The 19134-nt window shown below is 41.5% G+C and overlaps 1 protein-coding gene across 1 annotated transcript; it reads left to right on the forward strand.

Annotated features, from left to right (window-relative positions):
- The first annotated feature begins 15191 nt into the window (after positions 1 to 15191).
- LOC117711119 (olfactory receptor 1f45-like) lies at positions 15192 to 17606 on the forward strand. The gene is made up of 2 exons (XM_034506559.2): positions 15192 to 15327; positions 16493 to 17606. The coding sequence occupies exon 2, from the start codon at positions 16528 to 16530 to the stop codon at positions 17467 to 17469; it is 942 nt and encodes a 313-aa protein (XP_034362450.1). The 5' UTR covers positions 15192 to 15327; positions 16493 to 16527; the 3' UTR covers positions 17470 to 17606.
- The last annotated feature ends 1528 nt before the right edge of the window (positions 17607 to 19134 follow it).

Raw genomic sequence — 19134 nt, forward strand, 5'->3', positions numbered from 1 at the left:
CTTCACTTCCCCGGGGCACATTCCGGGTAAAGGACATTGCCCCTGAATCAGAGGACACTTGCTGGATTGCACTCCTCAAGCCTCAGGCAGTAGGCCCACCTGTAGGGGGGGGGTGGGGACCGAAGCAGGAAGACACATTCCTAACCATAAAAAAATACAAGCCATCTAGGTGGGGCTGTGACCAGAGGAATTGAGAAATATTTTGTAATGACGGTATAAGGGACAGTGACATGGTAAGACTACATTTTTGAGAAGAATAAGTGTGTAGACTGATTTTCACATGACTCTAATCATTTAGGGTGAGTACCTCTGAAATGTACCACTATTTTTATGTTTTGTATCCTTGACAATCCCTCACCCCCTCCCCACTACCCTGGTTTGTGGTTTTTCCCTTTAAAACCCTCCTCGGACTGGCTGTAGTCGTCAAACTCTACTCCTGCGTGAGTGGTAGTGAGATCAATGGCTGCCAGGTTACTTCCCTAATAAAGCCTCTGCTGATAGCATCCAGGTATGGTTTCTTGTGGTCATGATTTCCTGAGACTTGAGGAAGGGTCTCCCGAGTTTGGGACTCTTCAGTAGGTCTCAAGACTTGAGCCAGGCTTAGGTTCTCCCACAAGGCCACAGAAACTCTAGCCAGGCTCAGGTTTGTCCTCAAGGCCCAAACCAGGGCCAAAAAGGGGCCCAACATCTTTCCACATTCTGTATGAAGGCAGGCCCTCTCACTGAACCCAGAGCTTGCCGACTCAGCCAATTTACCTAAGCACTTTCTTCCAGAATCTCTTCTCTGCCTCTTGCACTAAGATTACAGGCTGGCTGCTGCACTTGTTTGGTATATATGTGGGTGCTGGAATCTGAACTGTGGTCTTTAAGTCTATTTCTACAACAAGAAATTTCCCTACTGAGCCACCTTCCAAGTTTGCAAAAGTAGTGATTTTTTTGTTTGTTTCTTAAGACAGGTCTCATTGTGTACTCCAGACTGGCTTCGATTTCACAGGGACCACTTGCTTCTGTTGATCAATGGCTGGGATTAAAGGCTTACACCACCATGTCCAGCAAAAATTCTGAATTTAAACTAAGAACTTTATTATAGATAATCTCAACATATGCTAAGAGCAGACAACACAGATATTTAAGCACATAGATGCAAGAATTAACTAACAACTAATATTTCATCTATACCATTAAACTTTGCTATTTTATTTTATTTTATTTTATTTTATTTATTTGTTTGTTTGTTTGTGGGAGTGTTTTTTGAGACAGAGTTTCACTGTAACTCCCCTGGATATCCTGATACTCAATCTTTAGATTGGGCTTACATAGAATTCACAGAGATCCACCTGTCTCTGTCTCCCTAGTGCTGAAATTGAAAATATGCAGACCGCTGTCCAGCTAGCTTTTCTATTTTTTATTATTATTATTATTATTATTATTATTATTATTATTATTATTATTATTATTGACTTTTTCTTTTGTTTGTTTTCTTTTAAGGTGGCACTAGCCTATGTACATGGGTGTTGGGAGTGGAACATTGTCCCTCTGCAGAAGCAACAACTGCTCTAAAACACTGAGCCATCTCCCCAGCTTCTAATGTCTCTTTTCCTTTGTGCTGTTTTTGTTTTCATGAGACAGGGTCGGGTATGGCAGACATGGCTATCTTGAACATGACAGCAATCTCCTTGCCTTAGACTTCAGTGTGTCTGGGTGAGAGGTGTGAGCCAGCACAAGCTATCATTTTTATCAACTCTTTCCCAGGCTGAGCTGAGAAAGACTTGGCTTTTACTATTAGACACTGACTGGGAATGAAGGCCTCATCTATCTGGTCATTAGAAGTGCCCTGAATCCTGAACTCAACAGGCAGTAGGACTTCCCCAGATTCCTTCCATGCCTGTCTGTGTGTTTTCAGGTTTTGTTGTCATCTTCTTAGAATTTTGCTTGTTCATCTGTCAATCAAGCAGAAAAAGGTGATAAGCTTCTTGATGTACATGGATGGGACAAGTCATACTGAGGATGTCCCATGCTAGGCTTCTAAGTCCTCTCCTGAATCCTCTCTGGGGAATGGATGGGGAGAGTAAAGGAAGCTGTTGGAGCCACACTCAAGACTCTATATGCTTTCAGAAGTGCACACATCACTGTGGGCTGGGAAGAAAACATCCCCAAGGGTGTGTGTTCTCTGAGCATGGGTGGCCTTCAGACATGGAGGACTACGCACTTCTTCATCTAGTTTTTCTCTCCTTGAACTTTACACTGGATGTTTTATGGGATTGAACCTGACCCTGTAATGGCAGTTACTCCCAGAGCTGCTTATAAGCAAATGTGCCATAAGCCCTATGTGGTAAGTGGTCAAATGTGAGGAAGAGAGGACTTTCCCTAGGATAGAGCCATAACATCACTTTCTATGCTGAGAGGAAGAAGAATGGGGAATAATTCCCCAACCCTACAGGCTTAGATCAGTCTCAGGAAATTCTCTCTGGGACCTGTCTCCACACAGATTGCTTCATCCCCAAGTTCTGACTGTGAGCTTAGATGATGTGTTCCATCACTGTTGGTCAAGAGGGACCAAGAGCTGGCTTACCCAACGACTTTCTGCTGGTCTTTAATGAGATACTCGGGGACTCTATCCCAGTGGGACTTCATGCTGCAGTAAATACCTGTCTAATTCTCCCAGACCTCCTTCTGATACAGAGGGCCGGGACAGTGATCATCCACTCTTTACCTTCGCAGAACCTTCCTATATTCCCAAGACTTTCTGGTCCTTAAAATAAAGAAAGCTACTGCCCAATAACTCCAAGGTATAATAATAGAACTGGCCTGTCCAGGTATTTTCAGAGTAGTAGAGTTGCCAATGTATCTTCTGCAACATGTGTTGCTCACTCTCTCCCATGGAGGAAGCAGCAGGAATCACAGGTCCACCAGTTGGAGCTTGAGACCAATACAATAACTGGCTGCTTCTCTTTTCCTTTGAGCTTCTAAGGATTGGGAGGAAGACTGGAAATGCTACCAGATACAGGTAAGAGCGGTGCAAGAATGTCTATAGCAAGAAGCTGTCGCAACTCCACCAGAAGTACTGTGGTGTACTTTCTATCTATGAAGTCATGTGACCAGCAAACAATGACAAAGTGAACCAGTACCATACAGTGTGGTCAGTGAATACCAGTATCAGCAAAGCCCAACAATGACCAGACATAAGGCCTACTTCGTGAGACAGAACCCATATCCAACACTGCTTGGGTGACCAAGAGTCAAACACTAGATAGCTCTGAGACGCAGGGTAAAACCAAACACTACTGATCTTTAAAAAGTAGTGATGGAGATGGAAAGAAATGGCTCAGTGGTTAAGAACACTGACTGCTCTTTCAAAGATCCTGAGTTCAATCCCCAGCAACCACATGGTAGCTCACAACCATCTGTAATGGGATCTGATGCCTTTTTCTGGTGTGTCTGAAGACAGCAACAGTGTACTCACATAAATAAAAAATAAATCTTAAAAAAAGAAAAGAAACTTTAAAAGTAGTGATATACACACCCTTTCAAATTTCTGACCCTCTGTACTTCTCCTTCATCTCCTCCCATATCTGAACTGGCCCCCATCTCTCCCTCTCTCTTCTCTTCCTCCCAGATCCCTCTCTCCCTATCTCTCCTGAGATTATTTTCTTCCCACTTCTGAGTAGGACTGAGGATGAGTGTTACAGTGGCATAGGGGGAACTAGGGGTAGTCACTAGAAAATGCCAGATGCCAGGGATCCAAGAGGTTCCCAGGATCCAATAGAGAGAATATTAGCAGAAATATGGGGGGAGGCGGGATAGAACCTGTAGAGACTATATCCAGTGGATAAGAACAGCCCCCAATTGAGGGATGGAGCCATCCACCCACCTCAACAATAATAATACAGAATTCCTCCTGTCAAAAGAAAATGCAGAGACAAAGAGTGGAGCAGAGTCTCAAGGAAAGGCCATCCAGAGACTGCTCCACCTGGGGATTCATCCCATATACAGACACCAAACACAGACACTATTGCAGATGCCAAAACGTACTTGCTGACAGAAGCCTGTTATAGCTGTCTTCGGAAAGGCTCTGCCACAGCCTGACAAATATAGAGGCAGATGCTTGCAGCCAAGCATTAAACTTAGCATGGTGTCCCCAGTGGAGGAGTGAGAGAAAGCACTGAAGGAGCTGAAGGAGTTTGCAACCCCATAAGAAGAACAATATCAACCAACAAAGACCTCTCAGAGTGCCCAGGGACTAAAGCATCAACCACAGACAGATGGTTTAGACCCATGGCTCCAGCTGAATATGTAAGAGAAGATGGCCTTATCAATGGGAGGGGAGTCCCTTGGTGCTGTGGAGGCTCAATGGCCCAGTATAGGGAAAAGTTAATGCAGTGAGGTGGGAGTGGGTGGGTGATGGGGGAGCACCCTCATAGAGGCAAGGGGTGGGTGAAGTGGATGGGGGTTTTGGAGGGGAAACTAGAAAATGGGATAACATTTGAAATGTAAATAAATAAAATAACCAATAAAATACAAAAAAGTAGTGATAAATGCTTCCTAATGATACTCTGATATAGTCATAGATCAGTGTCTTATTCAGCCATCATCAGAGAAGCTTCCTCCTGCAGCACTTGGGAATAGATGCAGAGACCCAGCATCAGACATTAAACAAGGAGGGAGACCTTGGAACACGCAGCTGTAAGTGGGTTGTCTCCATCAAATCCCTCCCCTCAGAGCACAGGGAACTTAGAGGAAAAGGAGACCTAAAGAATGAGAGAGCCAGAGGAGATGGAGGACACTGGGGAAAAGGCCCTCAAAACCAACTGGTCAAAGTTCATATGAACTCACAGAGACTGAACCAGCATGCGCAGGGCCTACGTGTATCTGCGTCTTTATCTATTGTAGCTTACAGTCTAGTATTTTATGGGAATTCTGAGTGTGTGAATGAGTGTGTCTCTGATTCTTGCAATGTCTCCTGGGGCTCTTTACCTTCAGTTGGGTTTTTTCCAACTTGAATGTGATGGGTTTTGTTTTTGTTTTTTTAAATCATCTTTAATCTTTCTTTACATTCCAGTAGTTATACCCCTTCTGGTCTAGCCTCCAACATTTCCCCATACCATTCCTCCTCTCCCCCTTGCCCCCCATCTCCAAGAGGATTTTCCCACTCCCCACAGCCCCATATCACCCTGCCAGGCCTCCCTACTCCCTAGGGCCTCAAGTCTCTTGAGGGTCAGGTGTGTCTTCTCTCACTGAAGCCAGACTAGGCAGCCTTCTGCTGTGTATGTGTCAGAGGCCTCAGACCAACTAGTGTTTACTGCCTGGTTGGTGGCTCAGTGTCTGAGAGATCTCAGGTACCCAGGTTAGTTGACACTGCTGGTCTTCCTATGGGGTCATCCTTCACCTCAACTTCTTCCAGCCTTTCTCTCATTCAACCACAGGGATCCCTGACTTCAGTCCATTGGTTGGGTGTAAGTATCTGTGTCTGTCTTGGTCTGCTGCTTGTTAGGCCTCTTTGAGGACAGCCATGCTAGGCTCCTGTCTGTAAACACACCATAGCATCAGTAATAGTGTCAGGCCTTGGAGCCTCCCCTTGAGATGGATCCTAAGTTGGCTACTTACTTGACCTCCTTTCCCTCGGTCTCATCTCCATTTTTGTCCCTATAGTTCTTTTACATAGGAACAATTCTGGGTCAGAGTTTTTGACTGTGGGATGGCAACCCATCCCTCCACTCAATGCCCTGTCTTTCTACTGGAGGTGGACTCTACAAGTTCCCTCTCCTCACTGTTGGGCATTTCATCTAAGGTCCCTCCCTTTGAGTCCTTAGAGTCTCTCACCTCTCAGTCTCTGGTACATTCTAGAAGGTCCCCTACCTCCTACCTCCTGAGGTTGCATATTTCCATTCAGTCTGCTGGCCCTCAGGGCTTCGCTCCTATTCCCCCCCATACCTGATTGTGTTCCCTTCTCTTCCCTATCCTCTCTCCTACCCATTTCCCTCCCTCCCTCTGCCCCCTTTCCTCTCCCTCACAAGTGGGATTGAAGCACCCTCACTTGGGTCCTTCGGCTTGTTGACATTCCATAGTTTTGTGGATTGCATCCTGGGTATTCTGTATTTTTTTAGCCAAATCCACTTATTAGTGAGTACATACCATTCATGATGCCCTTTGGATCTGAGTTACCTCACTCAGGATGATATTTCCTAGTTCCATCCATTTACCTGTAAAATGTATGACATCTTTGTTCCTAGTAGCTGAATTTCATTGTGTAAATGAAGCACATTTTCCCTATCCATTCTTCCATTCTGGGGCATCTGGGTTGTTTCCAGTTTGTGGCTATCACAAACAAGGCCACTATGAACACGGTGGAACACATGCTCCTGTGGCATGGTGGGGCATCATTTGGGTATATGCACAAGAGTGGTATAGCTGTGTCTTCAGGTAGATCTATTTCCAATTTCCTGAACAACCTCCAGATTGATTTCCAGAGTGGTTGTACCAGTTTGCAATCCCACCAGCAATGGAGGAGTATTTCTCTTTCTTCACATTCTCATCAACATGTGCTGTCACCTGAGTTTTTGATCTTAGCCATTCTGATTTGATTTAGGTGGAATCTCATGGTTGTTTTGATTTGCATGTTTCTGATCACTAAGGATTGAAAACTTCTTTAACTGCTTCTTGGCCATTTGAGACTCCTGTGTTGTAAATTCTCTGTTTGGTTCTATACCCCATTTATTAATTGGGTTGTTTGGTTTTTTGGAAGTTAGCTTCTTGAGTTCTTTATATATATTAGATATTAGCTCTCTATTGGGTGTAGGGTTAGTGAAGTTTTTTTCTCAGTCTGTAGGGTGTCGATTTGTCCTATTGACAAATGTCCTTTACCTTACAGAAGCTTTTCAATTTCATGACATTCTATTTATCAATTCTTGATCTTAGAGCCTGTGCCATTGGAGTTCTGTTTAAAAAATTTCCCCCCATCCCAATGAATTTGAGGCTTGTTTTTAGAAGCCTGTTCTTTTTTACTTTGTCTAATGAGAGACAGAAAGGGGATGGATCAGTGTCCTTATGATTGCAAAAACCTACTACAAACACCTGCAACTTATTTTGTATTGAAAGAGGGAAGAACATGCACATTTGGGAACCAATGAGACATCTCAATAGGACAGGGGTGAAAAGGGTGTGCTTGGATCAACAAAGGTGTTTCAACATAATTCTGCCACCAAGCCTGATGGCTTGTGTTCCATCTGCAGGTCCCACAGAATTGAAAGACAAAACTAAATCCCACAATTTATCTTTGTACCAATACCATGCAGTTTTTTATTACTACTGCTCTGTAATAGAGCTTGAGGTCATGGATAGTGATTCATCCAGTTCTCTTACTGTTGAGAATAGTTTTTGCTATCCTGGGTTTTCTGTTATTCCAAATTAATTTGAGAATACCTCTTTGTTTCTCTGTGAAGAGCTGAGTTGGAATTTTGATGGGGATTGTAATGAAACAGTAGATTGCTTTTGGTAAGATGTTCGTTTTAGTATGTTAATCCGGCCAAACCAGGAGCAATGGAGATCTTTCCATCTTCCGAGGTCTTCTTCAATTTATTCCTTCAGAGACTTGAAGTTGTTATACAAAACTTTCTTTTGCTTGGTTAGAGTCACACCAAGATATTTCAGATTATTTGTGACTATTGTGAAGGATGTCATTTCCCTGATTTCTTTCTCAGCCTGTTTATCCTTTGAGTAAGGCTACTGATTTATATCCAGCCACTGTGCTGAAGTTGATTATCTCTGGTGGAATTTTGGGGGTTACTTAAGTATACCATCATATCATCTTCAAATAGTGGTATTTTTACTTCTTCCTTTCCAATTTGTATCCTTTTGATCTCCCCTTCTTGTCTAATTGCTCTGACTAGAACATCAAGTATTATTGAATAGATAGGGAGACAGAGGGCAGTTTTGTCTAGTCCCTGATTTTAGTGGGATTGCTTCAATTTTCTCTCCATTTAGTTTGATGTTGGCTACTGGTTTGCTATATATTGATTTTATTATGTTTACACGTGGCCTTGAATTTCTGTTCTTTCTAATACTTTTGAAAAGAAAGGGTGTTAAATTTTGTTAAAGGATTTTTGAGCATCTAATGAGATGATCATGTGGGAGTTTTTTTAGTTTGATTATATAGTGGATTACTTTGGTGGATTTTCATAATTTGAACCATTCCTCCAGGCATCCCTGGGATGAAGCCTATTTGACCATGGTGAATGATCATTTTGATGTGTTCTCACATTTGGTTTGTGAGAATTTTATTGAGTATTTTTGCATCAATATTCATAAGAGAAATTGGTATGAAGTTCTTTTTCTTTGTTGGGTCTTTGTGAGGTTTTGGTATCAACATAACTGTGGCTTCATAGAACGAATTAGGCAGTGTTCCTTCTGTTTCTATTTTGTGGAATAATTTAAAGAGTATTGGTATTAGGTCTTCTTTGAAGGTCTGATGGAATTTTGCAGTAAAACCATCTATCTGGTCCTGGGCTTTTTTGATTGGGAAACTTTGAATGATTGCTTCTATTTCTTTAGGGGCTGTGGGACTGTTTAGATGCTTTATCTGATCTTAATTTAACTTTGGTTCTGGTTATCTGTCTAGAAAATTTTCTATTTCATCCAAATTTTACAGTTTGGTTGAATATAGGCTTTTGTAGTAGAATCTGATAATTTTTTTAATTTCTTCAGTTTCCGTTGTTATATCTCCTTTTTCATTTCTGATTTTGTTAATGTGAATAATGTCTCTGTGCCCTCTGGTTAGTCTGGTTAAGGGTTTATCTATCTTGTTGATTTTCTCAAAGAACCAGCTCCTAGTTTTGTTGATTCTTTGTGTAGTTTTGCTTCTACTTTGTTTCTACTTGGTTGGTTTCAGTCCTGTGTTTGATTATTTCCTGCTGTCTACTCCTCTGTGGTATATTTGCTTCCTTTTGTTCTAGAGCTTTCAGATGTGCTGTCAAACTGTTGGTGTATGCTCTCTCCAGTTTCTGTTTGGAGGCACTCAGAGCTATAAATTTTCCTCTTAGCACCATTTTCATTATGTCTTATTGTGTTGTATTGTGGCTTCATTTTCATTAAATTCTAAAAAGTCCTTAATTTCTTTCTTTATTTCTTCCCTGACCAAATTATCATTGATTAGAGAGTTGTTCAGCTTCCATGTGTATGTGGGCTTTTTTTTGTTTTTGTTATTGAAGACCAGCCATACTCTGTAATGATCTGCAAGTATACATGGGATTATCTCAATTTTCATGTATTGGTGGAGGCTTGTTTTGTGTCTGATTATATGGTCAGTTTTGGAGAAGGTACCATGAGGTGCTGAGAAGAAGGTATATTCTTTTGTTTTAGGATCAATTGTTTTATGGATATTTGTTAAATACATATAACTTCTGTTAGTTTCACTGTGTCTCTGTTTAGTTTCTGTTTCTATGATCTGTCCTTGTTGAGAGTGAGGTTTTGAAGTCTCCCAGTATTGCTGTATGAGGTTCAATGTGTGCTTTGAGCTTAACAAAGTTTTTTTTTTTTTTTTTTTTTTATAAATGTGAGTGCCCTAGCATTGGGGAAATAGATGCTTAGAATTGAGAGTTCATCTTGGTAGATTTTTCTCTTGATGGGTATGAAGTGTCCTTTCTTACCTTTTTTGATAACTTTTGGTTGAAAGTCAACTTTATTCAATGTTAGAATGGCTACTCCAGCTTGTTTCTTGAGACCATTTGCTTAGAAAATCAATTTCCAGCCTTTTACTCTGTGGTAGTGTCTGTCTTTGTCACTGAGGTGTATTTCCTATATGCAGAAAAATGCTGGGTCCTGTTTAGGTATCCAGTCTGTTAGATTATGCCTTTTTATTAAAAAATTGAGTCCATTGATGTTGAGAGATAATAAGGACCAGTGATTGTTGCTTCTTGATATTTTTGTTGTTAGAAGTGGAATTAAGTTTGTGTGGCTATCTTTTTTTGAATTTGTTGAAAGAAGATTAATTTCTTGCTTTTTCTTGGGAGTAGTTTTCCTCCTTATGTTGAAGTTTTCCATCTATTATCTTTTGTAGGGCTGGATTTGTTGAAAGATACTGTTTAAATTTGGTTTTGTCGTGGAATATTTTGGTTTTACTATCTATGGTAATTGAGGGTTTTCTTGGTTATGGTAGCCTTGGGTGGCATTTTTGTTCTCTTGGGGTCTGTATGACATCTGCCCAGAATCTTCTAGCTTTCATAGTCTCTGTTGAGAAGTCTGGTGTAATTCTGATAGGTCTGTCTTTATATGTTACCTGACCTTTTTCCTTTACTGCTTTTACTATTCTTTCTTTGTTTTGTGCATTTGGTGTTTTGATTATTATGTGATAGGAGGATTTTCTTTTCAGATCCAATCTATGTGGGGTTCTGTAGGCTTTTTGTATGTTTATAATTATCTCTTTCTTTAGGTTAGGGAAGTTTTCTTCTATAATTTTTTTGAGGATGTTTGTAGGCACTTTGAGTTAAGAATATTCACTGTCTTCTAAGCTTATGCTTAGGTTTTGACTTTTCATTGTGTCCTGGATATCCTGGATGTTTTGAGTTAGGAGTGTTTTGCATTTTTCACTTTCTTTGACTTTTGTGTCAATATTTTCTATGGTATCCTCTATGCATGAGATTCTCTCTTCTATCTCTTGTATTCTGTTGGTGATGCTTGCATCTATGACTCCTGGTCTATTTTCTAGGTTTTCTATCTATAAGGTTGTCTCCCCTTGAGATTTCTTCATTGTTTCTATCTCCATTTTTTATGTCCTGGATGGTTTTGTTCAATTTCTTCACCTCTCTGGTTGTGTTTGCCTGTATTTCTTTAAGAGACTTATGTTTCCTCTTTAAGACCTTCAACCTGTTTACTTGTGTTCTGTATTTCTTTAAGGGAGTTATTTATCTGTTCTTAAAGTTCTCTATCATCATTATGAAATGTGACTGTAAACCAGAATCTTGCTTTTCCAGTGTGTTGGGGTATTGTTCCAGGGCTTGCTGTGGTGGGAGAACTGGGTTCTGATGATGCCAAGCAGCCTTGGTTTCTGTTGCTTTTGTTCTTGTGCTTGCCTCTTACCATCTGGTTGTCTCTGGTGTTAGCTGGTTTTGCTATCTCTGACTGGAGGTTGTCCCTCCTATAAGCCTGTGAGCCTATGTTCTTAGGTGTGTCATTACTCCTGGGAGTCATGCTTTCTCCAGGCAGGACTGTGTACTGTTAGCTGTAATCTTAATTGTGTCAGCACTTCTGGGAGACCAGCTCTCTCCCTCTCTCTCTATCTCTCTCTCTCTGATCTTAGGTGTGTCAACACTCCTGGGAAACCTGTGATTTTAGGTATGTCAGTACTCCTTGGAGACCTGGTCTCTCTGGGGAATGGGGGGAATTGGGGTATAGATAGTTGTGCAAAGGGTCAGCTCCAGGATGCAGATGCTGGATATTCTTTTTGACTTTTAGTTAGTTTGGATAAAGGCTTGCCTATCTTGTTGATTTCCTCAAAGAAACAACTCATTGATTCTTTGTATTGTTCTTTGGTTCTAATTTATTGATTTCAGTCCAAAGTTTGATTATTTCTTGCTGTCTGCTTATGTTATGTGTGATTACTTCTTTTTCTTCTAGAACTTTAAGGTGTGCTGTTAAGTTGCCAACATGAAATCTCTCCAGATATTTTTTATGTAGACTCTACTGCTAAAAATTTTCCTCTTAGCACTGCTTTCACTGTGTCACATAAGTTTGGGTATGTTGGGCATTCATTTTCATTGAATTCCAAGAAATCATTAATTTCTTTATTTCTGCCTTGACCCACTGGTCCTTCAGAAGAGAATATTTCAGTTTCCATGAGTTTGTATGTTTTCTGTTGTTTCTGTTGTTGAAACCCAGTTTTAGTCTGTGGTGGTCTGAGGTGTGTCAGAGGGTTATTTCAATTAACACAATTCTTGTGTCTGTTGAGACTTCATTTGTGATCAACTATGTCATCAATTTTGGAGAAGGTTCCATGAGGTCCTGGGAAGAAGGTCTGTTCTTTTGTGTTTGGGTGAAGTGTTCTGTAGATATCTGTTAGGTCCATTTGTGTCTTTATGTCTGTTAGTTTCATTACATCTCTGCTTAGTTTCTGTCTGGAAGACCTGTCCATTGGCAAGAGTGGGGTGTTGAAGTCTCCCACTATTAATGTGTGGTGTTCAACATGTGATTTGAGCTTTAGTAATGTTTCTTTGACAAATGTTGGTGTCCTTGAGTTTGGGTCATAGATGTTTAGAATTAGCATGCCATCTGGTGGATGTTCCCTTTGTTGATTATGAAGTATCTTTTCTCCTCTTTTCTTATTATTTTCTGTTGGAAGTAGACTTTGTTATATATTGGAATTGTTATATATTGGAATTCTACTTTGTTTCATGTAAGATTTAATACACCAACTTGCTTCTTGAGTTCATTTGCTTCAAAAATATTGTCCCAACCATTAATTTGTGGTAATGTGTATATTTGATGCTGAGGTGTGTTTCTTTTATGCAGCAGAAGGATGGATCCTGTTTTCACATCCATTGTGTTAGTCTGTGTCTCTTTATTGGGAGAATTTAGACCATTGATATTGAGAAAAACTATGTGTGTAAAGACAAATGATTGTTAATTTCTGTTATTTGGTGGTGGTGGTGGTAATGTCTATGTGTGTGTGTCACATCTTTTGATTTTCCTGATCTTATATAACTGATTTCCTGTGTTTTCTTGGATGTAGTTAACCTCCTTGGGCTAGAGTTTTTCTTTTAGTACCTTATGTTGGGATGGATTTATGGATAGACACGGCTTAAATTTGACTTTGTCATGAAATAACTTGTTTTCTCCGTCTATGGTAATTGAAAATTTGCTGGGTATATTAGTCTGGGATGGCATTGGTCTTTTAGAATCTTCAAAGAATATGTCCAGGCCCTTCTGACTATTAGAATCTTTGTTGACATGGCAAATATAATTCTGATAGGGCTGCCTTTGTCTGTTAATTTGGCTTTTTTCCTTGCAGCTTTTAATATTTTTTCTTTGTTCTATGTGTTTAGTGTTTTTATTATTATGTGGTGGTGCAGGGAAATTTCATTCTTTTATTCCTATTATTCTTAGGTTTAGTAATTTCACTGTGTCCCAGATTTACGGGATGATTTGTGTCAAGAACTTTTTGGTTTAACAGTTTCTGTAACTGATATATCAATTTTTTTCCATTGCATCTTCTAAGCCTGAAATTCTCTCTTCCATCTCTGATATTCTGTTGGTGATGCTTGTGTCTGTAGTTCCTGTTCTCTTTCCTAAGTTTCCCATCTCCAGGATTCCCTCAGATTGTGTTTTCTTTGTTGCTTCTATTTTTTTATTCAACTCTTGAACAGTTTTATTAATTTCCTTCAACTGTTTGCTTATATTTTCTTGGATTTCTTTAAGGGATTTGTTTATTTCCTCTTTAAGGGCCTCTATCATCTTCATAAGATTAAACCTGAGGTCATTTTATTGTGCTTCAGCTTTGTTGGAATATCCAGGACATGCTGCAGTAGGATGGGTGGGGTCTTGTGGTGCCATATTGCCCTGGCTGGTATTGACTGTGTTCTTACACTGGCCTCTAGTTTTCAGGTTTGGAATTATAGCTTTAGGTGCCAATTTCAGAGTTTATATTTGTAGAATGGATTATTTTGCTTTGGATGTTTTTCCCTGACTTTGTTTTCTCACCTGAATGACCCACTGTTCTAGTCACCAGTCGGTCTTCAGGTCCAGTAGTTTGTCTCCACTGCAGTTTTGGCAGCCTGTGTGACCTCTGGAATTTTGAATGCTTACACTGCCTCTGGAATTCTTGGATTCTGGTATGGCCACTTGTGTTCTGGATACCAGTGTGGCCTCCAGAGTTTCAGGTACATGGGATTCCTAGTACCAGCATGGCTTCCAGTAAGGCAGGAATCTTTTGCTAGAGCTGTGAGCCAGGATATGGAAAATAGATATCTTAAAACATGCAAAAATAACAACAAAAATTATAAAGTAACAAAAAGTACATGCAATGTAACTTCACCATCATTTGAGTAAGATGAACACATGGCATAAACCGACAAAGGCAAAAACCATAAAATTTCTTAGTTCTATGGAGCCCTCAGTTTATCATTGTACGTCCTGTTCAGACAAGAGCAGGTCTCAAAAATATTTTAGAATAGTATAAAATTTTGTATGATACATTCCTAAGTTTATAGTTAGAATATCCAAAGCTGACAGAGATTTATATCCAACCACTTACATCTTTGCTGTGTTCAACACCAGGCTTCTGGAACATAAGGTAACAAAAGCTGGCACATAATTGACTGTGCCTGATCACATCTGCAATCACAGCATTCAGGACACTGCAGCAGACAATCAGAAGTCTGGGTTCATCCTGAGCTATAGGTGAGTTTCCCAGCCAGCCTTGGCTAAGTGTGATGTCTCAAAACAAAAAAAAAAAAAACAAAAACAAAGACCAGGCTCTGTGTAGTGGCTCATGCCTTTAAACCCAGCACTCAGGAGGTTTCCAAGTCCAATCATGAATCTTTCTCTGGTAGGAATGGTAGAACATAGGTGGGGCTGATGGAGCCATACTCTTAAGAGCATATAAATGTGCAGACATGGGTGATCCATTGTGAGCTGGGATGACAGCCCAAAGGAAGACCGCTCTTGGTAAATGAATTTTTTAAGTCAAGTCTGGCCAGATATTCTTTCATCTTCCCTCCCCTTCAATGCATTTATACCAAATTCTTTAGGGATCAGCTTCAATTCTAATCCCATCTATACCAGTCTTGCCTCTTATCTTTCCATTTGGAAATACAGCATACATTCTGTACAGAAAACAATGAGACACGAGACAAAAGTGTGCCATCATCAAACAGAACCATAATACCTCCACTTTCTGTACTGTAAGAAAAAGCTCTGGGCTAATGCAAACCTACAGGCTTCCATCACCGAGAAGATGACACTCACAGGGAGTTTCCTCTGGGACTTGTCTCCACCCTGATTGCTTACACCCATGTTCTGACCCAGGAGTAAGATGTGTTACATTTTCCTCATTGTTGGTCCACAGAGACCAGGAGCTAGGCAGGACAATTACTGTCTGCCTTTCTTTAATGAGATGCTCAGGGAGTCTGGCCCAGTGGGAGGGAAGGATGCTGAAGTAAATATTCGTCCGAGTCCCCAAACCTCCTTGCTGCACAGAGGCCCAGGATAAAGATCACCCACTCTTCACTTGCTCAGAACATGCCTAGGATTCTGACCTTTTCTGATCCTTAGAGTAAAGACACAATTGCCCAGCAGCTCCAAGCTAGTGGACATGGGGCAGTTGCAGCACTGAGCTGTCAGGTACTGTAGTAGCAGCACAGATGCCAATTTCTTTACTAAAAGATTATGCTCACTTGTCCGTGTTGAAGGACCAGTAGCAGCGATTGTGAGTCCATGAGGCTCAGTTATAGTTAAGCTATAACAGTAACTAGCTATTTCTCATTAAAATATTTAAAGATCATTTGACTTTGTGTGTGTGTCTGTGTGTGTGTGTGTCTGTGTGTGTGTGTAATATGTGGAGGCCAGAGGAAAACTTTTAGGGTAATTCTTTTTCTCTTTCTACCATGTAGATCCCAGGGACTTAGACTCAGCTCCTCAGGGTTGGATTAAGATTCTTTACATATTGAGCCATCTCTGTGGCTCTTGCTATTTTTCTTTTTTTTTTTTTTCTATGAGCTTCTAAGGACAAGAGGAAAAACAGCGACAGTTACACAGAGATGTACATGGTTTCTGGGAATGTCCATTTGTCCATACATTTAGACAATGTGTGTATTACTGAATTTGTGGAGCACAAATGCCTCAGTGTACATGTGGAGGACAAGGGATAGCTGGAGTGTCTTCTCTACACACACAGAGAGAGAGAGAGAGAGAGAGAGAGAGAGAGAGAGAGAGAGAGAGAGAGAGAGAGAAAGAGAGAGAGAGAAAGACCAAAACACCTTTACAAGTGTTTTGGTGTCAAACTCAGGTTGTCAGGTTCAGTTCAGTAAACACCTTTACCCACTGAAATATCCTGCAGCCCTTGCCCATATATTTTAATGTTGCATTCAATAAAGTACAAGGGCGAATATGGTGTGTCCAGAACCATGTTGGACTGAGCACTGGACACTGAGCTTATGAATACTATGAGTAGATCCTGACTCACAAAATCTAATGCAGGCTTTCTCTTTTAAAGCATATTTTTTTCCAAATTTATTTTCATTTTATGTCTTCTGGTGTTTTACCTGAATGTATGTGTGCCTAATGACTCAATGCCTGCTGAGTCCAGAAGAGGGAAATAGAGCGCCTGCAAAAAGGTTATACACTATTTCTGGCCACCCTGTGGTGGCTGGCAATTGAACTTGGGTCCTCTGGTAGATGAGTCAGGCTTTTGATGGGAAGATGATAGAAACATCTTCCCAGCCTTGTTGCAGTTTATGTTTTAAACATGACAATGTCTATAGTGTGATTTGTTGTATTCAAACCTTAGGTTCCTACATTTCCACTTTCTCTTTTTTAAAATCTATGGGAAGCACCAACCAGTCGAGCGTCTCCGAGTTCCTGCTCCTGGGACTCTCCAGGCAGCCCCAGCAGCAGCAGCTCCTCTTCCTGCTCTTCCTCATCATGTACCTGGCCACTGTCCTGGGAAACCTGCTCATCATCCTGGCCATCAGCACAGACTCCCGCCTGCACACCCCCATGTACTTCTTCCTCAGCAACCTGTCATTCTCAGATGTCTGCTTCTCCTCCACCACTGTCCCCAAGGTGCTGGCCAGTCACATACTCAGGAGTCAAGCCATTTCCTTCTCTGGGTGTCTCACACAGCTGTATTTTCTCTGTGTGTTTGCTGATATGGACAATTTCCTGCTTGCTGTGATGGCCTATGACCGGTATGTGGCCATATGCCACCCTTTACACTACACATCAAAAATGACCCATCAGCTCTGTGCCCTTCTAGTTGTTGGGTCATGGGTGGTAACCATCCTGAATGCTCTGCTGTACACCCTTCTCATGGCTGGACTCTCATTTTGTGGGGACAACATCATCCCCCACTTCTTCTGTGATGTGATTCCCCTCCTGAAACTCTCCTGCTCAGACACACATCTCAATGACCTGATGATTCTTACAGAGGGAACTATGATCATTGTCACCCCATTTGTCTGCATCCTGATCTCCTACATCCACATCACCTGTGCTGTCCTGAGAGTTTCATCCACAGGAGGAAGGTGGAAAGCCTTCTCCACCTGTGGCTCGCACCTGGCTGTGGTCTGCCTCTTCTATGGCACTATCATATCCCTGTATTTCAACCCCTCATCCTCTCATTCAACTGGAAGTGACATGGCAGCAGCCATGATGTACACAGTGGTGACCCCCATGCTGAACCCTTTCATCTACAGCCTGAGGAACAGGGACATGAAAGGGGCTTTAAGGAAAGTGCTTACCATGAAGTTTCTATCTAAGCAGTAATGCTGAAAGTGGCAAACATCACAGAGGGAACTAATGTCTTAGAATCCTTCATGTTTTGTCAATAATCTGAAACTTAGCACTTACCTTTGTAAGACAAGCATCTACATTTTCTACCAGATACAGAGCCCACGATACAAATCCTTTAGGTAAAAGCATAAAAAAAAAAAAAAAAACACTCTTTAACAAAGATTGATATTTAGATTGTCGTGTCAATGCCTTGGCAGAAGGCAGCCCTGCACACTGTTGGAGAAGAGCAAGGAGTTTCAATGAGACAACACTGGGAAATGACTAATGGTAAGCTCAAAACTGTTGTTGTATGGGTGTTGTCAGTATGGGGAATTGGTTCCTGCTCCAGATGGGATGTGGTTTCCAAGTTGGGATGGTTCTGAATGGCTGTCTTCATGCAGTTCACCACAAGATGGGGCTCTGATTGGCCAAGCAGCAGCAGCTACACACACTCACCATTTTGAGGGCAATAGGTGTGTTGCTATTTTGTTGGCACAGGCAGATCCTCTGCTCATGTGTTCAGCTGTGCTAACAACATCTTGTGCTGTCACTGTATCAGAGAGCTGTCTGCTACTGACATTCTTTGTCATGCTCCACATCCCTTAGCAGATGCCAGCACCCAGCTTGGAGTGTTCTAGCCTCCTCTGGGAAAACACAGCTCTTCATTCTTTCTCACCACAGAGAGCCTCAGCCCCTCTCACAGGAAGATTAGACTTGGTGGGTTGAGAAGAGACAGCGTTTGGAGCTCCAGGAAACCCTACTTCTGCAGCTCATTTGGACTTACTATGTTACTTTTGTTATCTGGGCATTATATAGTATATAACATTAAAGCAGGAAATATGTCAATTTAATAAAAATGTACTGTGCCTTCTACAATTCTGGTGTGCAGACATGTCAGGCCCTCTGCCCTCTTTTCCTGACTCTGTCAGTGTTTGCTGGTGTTCTCATGTAGCTACTATTTTGGTGGTGGTGGTGGTGGTGGTGGTGGTGGTGGTGGTGGTGGTGGTGGTGGTGGTGGTGGTGGGTCAGTCGGTTAGTTTGAGACAGAGTCTATGCAGACCTGGCTGTCCTGGAAAACTTTCACTTAGTAAAAAATTTATTAGCCAGTCATTGAAAGTTGGAACCAAGACTGGAAGAATGAGAATGATTATAGGAAAGGCAGAAAGGAAATGTATGACACAGATATGGGAGGCCTGCAGGTCAATACCATAAATACCATGCCAACAGCAAGTGTATTTTCTTCTGCTCCATTTTTTGTCCCTGTCCCCCCCCCCTTTTTTTGACAGTAACATTTCTGGCTTAAAATTTTTGAAATGGGTAAGTGGCCACATCCCTCGACTGGGGGCCATGCCAATCTAGTGAAGGGGGTCTCTACAGGTTCTGTCTCCCTTTCCTGCACACATTTCTGCTAAAGTCATCCTCATTGGGTTCTGGGAGCCTCACATTTCCCTGGTGTCTGGGACCCTTCAGTGGATATCTCCAGTTCCTCATCTCCACTGCTACATATTTTCATTCGATTTCCAGACTCTCTGTACCAGTCTCCTGGCCCTGCAGACCTGACACTGTCCCCTTTATTTCCTCCTCTTTCTCTCTCTCTCTCTCCAAGGCCCCACCTTCCTCCACCTCCCTCGATCATCCTGTTTCTTCTTCAATGCAGGA

Source organism: Arvicanthis niloticus, chromosome 6 (genome assembly GCF_011762505.2).
Source record: "Arvicanthis niloticus isolate mArvNil1 chromosome 6, mArvNil1.pat.X, whole genome shotgun sequence".
Lineage (NCBI taxonomy): Eukaryota > Metazoa > Chordata > Mammalia > Rodentia > Muridae > Arvicanthis > Arvicanthis niloticus.